General features: G+C 34.0%; 1 protein-coding gene across 1 annotated transcript in view; it reads left to right on the top strand.

The window, feature by feature from the left end:
* LOC113391651 (uncharacterized) overlaps window positions 1-6,245 on the top strand; it is a 43,469-nt gene extending 37,224 nt beyond the window's left edge. The window contains exons 46-50 of the mRNA XM_026627685.2: window positions 3,447-3,534; window positions 4,496-4,596; window positions 4,699-4,773; window positions 5,193-5,249; window positions 5,794-6,245. Of these exons, the coding sequence (XP_026483470.2) occupies window positions 3,447-3,534; window positions 4,496-4,596; window positions 4,699-4,773; window positions 5,193-5,249; window positions 5,794-5,877 (405 nt within the window). The 3' untranslated portion in view covers window positions 5,878-6,245. The remainder of the gene's footprint in view (window positions 1-3,446; window positions 3,535-4,495; window positions 4,597-4,698; window positions 4,774-5,192; window positions 5,250-5,793) is intronic.
* The last annotated feature ends 545 nt before the right edge of the window (window positions 6,246-6,790 follow it).

The raw sequence follows: 6,790 nt of genomic DNA on the forward strand, positions 1-6,790 counted from the left end.
CTTGCAAAAAAACAAAGATTTGAATATATTATATCGATAATAAATTTACATTTCACATCACTTTTTTAATGTGTCAAAACGGCCATCGTATCTTGCCGCTAGAATAATAGCTATCATCACTGATGCCACAGAAGTTTAGTACCAGCACCTGTGTAGCGCAGTCTAATTTTACAGCCTTATTATCCGTGACGTTACAAATTTTGAAGGGGAGTTTATAGTGTGGCGAGTGAAGTGGTCAAAAATGGTACTGCCTACTAAACCACTACCACTAAAGCTCTGGACAACTTTAAAGTAGTAACTATACCCTATGATTCACAAGCTACTTGTGAATAGGTAGCGTCGACAGTCACGATTAACTGGATTGGCCTTTAAGAGAATCCATCGCAACGAACTCATTATCTACGTTGTGTCTTTGAATTGTCAATTTAATTTGTATTTATTTCTTTTAATTCATTTTACAATTACAATTAAATTATTTAGAATTTAATTCCTTATTTTAAAATAAAATTATCACTCGTGGTTGTTAAATAGTTATAAAAAATTGTCAACTGACGTTTACATTTTTTTATTGAAAATTAATTTTATGTCATTTTTATCATACACAAGTCATATTTAGCCTACTGTTTGTTATTCGTAGCAAATTCATAGCAAATTTTTGAATAATGCCTCGTAGACACTATTCCTCTACCCGTAAGTAAAACGACTTGTTTCTTAAATATAGCCATCTCGCTGTCTGTCTGTCCCTGTGTATGCTTAAATCTTTAAAATTACGCAATGGATTTTGATGCATAATTATTAAATAGATAGTGACTCGAGAGGAAGGTTTTTATGTATAATACATGCTTAATATAGTAGAGAATTGATAATTTTAGAGTTTTGAAATGTGACGTTGTAAATAAACACATTTTTTGCGCTTACATTGCAAACGCTGGTTGAACCCTGCGAGATAGATGAAAATAATCTAATACAGTATTGTACACCTTTAAAAGGTCTACAGAAAGTCCGCGATGGTAAATGTCTATCTCGTAGGAATAACCCACAATAACAATTTTTGATGAGAAATAGTGACGAATTGATTTCAAGCAATACAGCATGAATCCTTATCCAATTAAGTACTTTAAATACATTGTGCATTTAATATGGATCAATATGACCCTGATTGAAAAAGCTGTGAACGTTGTATATTTAGGTAGTCTATAGTATATTTTGTATCAGCATTGCACTTTTGCGAAGCTGGGGTGGATTGCTATTGAAAAACACAAAGAGGTTAGTTTCAATATTAAATCGAAGTTAAAATAGTCTAGTCAAACATTAACGAAAATTATACAGTTTCAAAACAAATCAATTAATTAAAAAATGTGAAATTCAAGGCGGCGATCTTTAAACTGTAACCTGTATTGTCATTGAATATCAAATAAATTAAAAATACAATAATTCTAGTAATTAGGTGAATTTGTTAGCAGCTACTGATTTTCTTGTCGTTTCTTCATGGTAGAATCTATTTTCCAACTCGATCTTAGTTTTACTAATACTATTGAATTCGGTACTGTTCAAAAGTTATTTTATGAGCCTACCTTTTTTAAGGCATAGGTTGGCGAACGCCACATCTCCAAAGCGCCACCGACCTTGAGAACTAAGATTTTATATTCCTTGTGCCTCTGGTTACACTGGCTCACTCTACAAACCGGAACACAACAATACTGATTAATGTTGTTTAGCGGTAGAATATCTGATGAGTGGGTGTGGTGCCTACCCAGACGGTCTTGCACAAAGTCCTACCACCAAGTATTTGGATCTATACTAATATTATAAAAGCGAATGGAACTCTGTCTGTTAAACTGCTGAACCGATTTAGATGAAATTTGGTATTAAGACAGTTTGAGTAACGGGAAGGGCATAGGCTACTTTTGGTGGTTTACCACCCATCGAGTGGGTAAAATGGAGTGTGACGTGTGTGAAATAGGTGAAATTTAGCTAAGTTATAATCATGTTCAGCCAGTGAAGATAATTTGGTCTCGCTTGTCGTTTGTTTAATTTTTCTTCTTTTTTTTTTTTAAAGGATACTAGCAATGCCCCATATTAATGAAGGAATTACTAGTATTCCTATTTAAGCTTATCGCTTGTGTTAGGAGGGGGGGGGGGACAAAAGCCCAAGGGGTCAGGATCGATCCTGCGACTTTTTACATCGCTAGGCGGCCCTTAAACCATTGCTTTATTGATGCTTAAATATACATTTAACAATTTTATCTTCGCTACCACATTACATTGATCAAAAATCAAAAATCAAAATCAAAAATCAAAATCAAAAATCAAAATCAAAAATCAAAATCAAAAATCAAAATCAAAAATCAAAAATCAAAATCAAAAATCAAAATCAAAAATCAAAATCAAAAATCAAAATCAAAAATCAAAATATTACTTTATTCAAGTAGGCTGTTACGAGCACTTTTGAATCGACATTTAACAAACTATATGAGTATAAGCGAAGCTACCACCGTTTCGGAATGCAGATTCTACCGAGAAGAACGGGCAAGAAAGTCAGTAGTTACTCCTTTTCAACATCTATAAATACAGTCATGTTTGTAAAATACAGTTTTATATTCTTTGATCTCTTCTTCTTGCCTCACCTCTCTCCGCGATTCTCCATTTCAGTCCGCCTACGAACTCTGTTCTCTGTTCAGCGAACATCATAACGTCATTGTTATAAAAAAAATCGATTGGGATGGACTTATTCGTGTTCAACTTATGATTATTTATTATCGTTTAACCTTTGACATTATTTGCATTGAAATTGTTAATACGGCACTTTGTGTTACTTATGTGTAATGCAACACTTTATGCTGGTTGTGTGTGTGCTATACCCTGTACAAGACAGCTTGATGTTTTTGACAAATGTAAATTTTTTATGATCGACGTAACTTTGCAATGACGAAGATACTATTTTCTTAATTTAATGATTTTTAAAATTGTATTTATTTATATATTATTATTTATATTTAAAAAAAAATACATATAATACAAAAGTTTCCTAAATATTTTAAGAATTTTTCTATTATATATATTATTGATTCGAAAGTAAAATTTAAATAGAAACACTGTAAATAATAGACGCTTGTACAATGTTACATCGGTCGGACGGTAGGGACGCGAATGACAGGCAGTAACCGATACAAATATCGATTACAAAAATCCTTATTAAAGATCATTGTTAAGTTATTGTTACCAACGGGGGTCCTTTTGGTTGGGGTCTCTTTAGCTGGTATAACTCTTTTTAGAAAAATTAATTTAAAAAGTTTGATTTCTAATTTGAATTACGCATTCCATCGTTCCATCGACTGTTATATATGTTATATTTTCTGTTTCCCATCACTAGCCCGTCTATCGAAAAGATGAAGCTAACTTGAACGGGGTATAATGTGTCGTAATAAAATGATTTCGCTTTATAGATGATGCAGTTCTTCCGCGAGGAGAAATCTGGTGTTCTCGTTGCCGGTAAAGGTGATTTTGCCGTGGCACTCTTTAGGACACCACGAGGTAAGTGTCAAACAGCAATACTCGGTGTCATTGCGTTTGGATTGGATTTAGGTTTGGAGGGTGAGTGTAGTGAACTCGGGAAAGCCCAAGTGGACGTAGCATCTCAGTAAGGTTGGTGGCGCATTGATTATGCAAGATTGAAGAGCAATGTTTCAAATTACATACGGCGCTGATGTCTATGGACAGACACTTATCATCAGATAGTCGATTTCCCGTTCGCCTACCTATGCCATGGAAAAGTCTATGCGCATCTTAATTTGTTTATGTATTACTATATTGATGTATTTGTATATTTATGTTTAAACCAATATCTTGCAAATGATACAATTGTCCACCAACCGGCATTGGAGCACCGTGGTGGATATATGCTTCAAACCTCAAAGCGGTTGAAAAATTTACCGGCCGTTTATGTTGGCTCGATATTACAGTTGAGGAAAATATGTATAACAATACACATTATTATTAAAGACAAAATGGCGGGTTTTTATCTTCCTTGACTAGAATCCTTACCGAAGATTCTGAAATCAAAATGCCTCTAGTGGTTGGTAGTAAACTATGGTAACTTTCATGAAATGTTTATGAAATTACGTTGCATTTATCTCTAGTGCCCTCTAATCTTCATTGGAGTAGCGTAGTGGAATGAACTTTAGGGAATGCCTGTATCGTGAATTGTGCACACAGATACGGTTATATACGTAGGAGCATGAGTCTTGTAACTTTTTCTTGCCTCAATGAGAATTCCCAAAGTCTTATGACCTCAGAATGTAATCAGAACATAAAAAGGAACACGAAGTCAAGTTTTATTTATATGGGCAATGTATCGTTTGACTTGTTGCTCCAACTTTTTTGATTAGTCAAATTTACTCTTCAAAAGCTCACTTGCTTAGCAACTTGAGTGGTGTTCAAGATATGGACGAGCAGATAAGGGATAAGTAGATTAACTTAATCTGAACATTATTAGGGTATTATATGTTCGACGCGGCTGATCGTGACCGCTACGGTCGCGCGGTGGCACCACCTTGCATCGGACACGCTCGCGCTTGCTTCTCTCAATATTCGAACGTTAGTATTACTTAGTGTGTTATCATTTTAAAGGTTTTTTTGTATCTTTCATATAGTTTAGATAACTAGGATGCTTTTCAAATGCCATTTGAAATATTTCAGGTACCATCGTTGGTTGAGAAATTAGGTTCAAATATACCGCCACTTGTGAAAGAAACGGACGACGATACAAAAGACGTATGTAACACAATACTAGGGTTTATAATTGACGTTTCAAGTTGGTATACCAATGTTCCAATATTTATGCCAATTATAATAAACTATGGCATTTTTTTGTTATATTGGGCAGCACATGGTTAATTTCATAGAATTTCAATAGAATCCACCAATCCACATCGGAGCAGCGTTGTGAAATAAGCTTAACGATGAGATAATACCTTATTCCTATATTTTTAGGTTCATACTTTTCGTGGATAATTTAATATGGTACATTTTGTTAAACGATGAAAGGAATTGCGATGACTTTCTTTGAATTTGTATACAGTTCTCTGTCGATCTTAGTTGTCTGAATCAGTAATATTCCTTGAAATATCTGTCTCCAACTCTATGTGTACTTTTGTTTGAATTTTTTTGTAATTTAATTTGTTTTATTATAGGTAACTGTGATAGCTGATGTATCGAAACGCGAGGCGCAGAAAGATGAAGATAAGGAGGTCGGTAGCCATGTCTATTGCAAAAACAAACAAGATTAATTATTTATTCATCGAGATCTGTTAGTGATTAGAATCTGAATCGAATGTTGTGTTTTTAATTTCGTGCAAGCAGTACTTTGCAGCGGCCCCGCGCCGGTGCGAGACCGTCACTTTTGCGAAAATGCAATTTATCAGAAGAAGTAAAACTTTGACATTTTCCAAGCGTCTCCGTGATTCGCGTCAAAACCATAATGACACTCGGGCTATTTTACGCAAACTATTTCTACTACAAAAGTAAGGTTATTGTACTCCAAGTAAAGGGTTGCTTCAGGACACTTATTAGGCATTTTAAAATTTTTGCAAAAGTGACGGTCTCGCACCGGGGGTGCGATATGCTGAATTTATTATTATAATTCATCTCGTGTCCAAATTGGAGCAGCTTGGTAGATGCTTATCTACCTTCTCTCAAAAGGAGGGAACCCCTTAACCTTCAACTTAGCCTAGTTTTGGAATATTTGCAGACAAATATATGTATCAATTAATTTATGTTGAATATTAATTTTAGGTGAGGTTTGAAGAACCGGCCTCATTCACCATATACGGAATGGAAGTTACAAGTTTGAGAAGGCTTAATAAATACGAGAAATAATGAAATAAACGGACAGGACACTAGACGTTTCTATATATACATACGTATGTATAACGTACTCGTACAGTTCTGGATAGTTTGTCTTGTAATATGTCTGTCTTAACAACGCTTTGTGACGTAATATTGATTCATATCCTGTCTTATATAAAAAGCATATTTAAAACTAGTTCATTTGTAACACCAGGTGGATGTAAGGATTTAGCTTATCGTAAACATAAAGACACTGTTTAGCATCTGTCTTTAAACGAAATCTAACTTTGTTAACAAGGGCTACAATAATTATATCAATGTAATCTGTGAAGATCACAGCCTTGTCACGTCACGTGATTTACTATATAAAACTGTACAAAATGTAAACAAAGGGTACGATTGTAAACTGAGAGTCAAACAACATTTTATTAAAAATATCTCGTTGCTGCTGTTGATCAATGAGAAGTTCTTTCGTCTGGAGCCCATCCTGCACGTAGAATTACAATCAGGTCACGCATATCATAAAAAAAAAGACTTTTTTATCGGAGCTGAACACATGTGGATAGTTCAATTATGTAGGATACGAGGAAGGTTTCAATTCAGCTCGCAATATTTGACATATACTAACAAATGTTGCAAGTTAAATAAAAGCTTGTAATATTTATGTTATCCTAAATTAATAAACAAGTTAGTCTTGAACAGTAGACGGAATCTTAATTTCAACGTGAAAATGGGATTGGTTTTGAATTGATTTAAAATATAATATATTTTTGGTAATTTACATCCCATTAACCGTTTCACGAATTGTTAAGCATATTTATACCATAACGTTGATTCGGAAATTAAACTGACAATGTACAAAAAAAAAAATTGCGCTCCATATTGTCTTCAAAGATTCGGGTTTTTGATATCAAATATTATTATAATTTATTTAGTAAAGGCT

Source organism: Vanessa tameamea, chromosome 30 (assembly GCF_037043105.1).
Source record: "Vanessa tameamea isolate UH-Manoa-2023 chromosome 30, ilVanTame1 primary haplotype, whole genome shotgun sequence".
NCBI lineage: Eukaryota > Metazoa > Arthropoda > Insecta > Lepidoptera > Nymphalidae > Vanessa > Vanessa tameamea.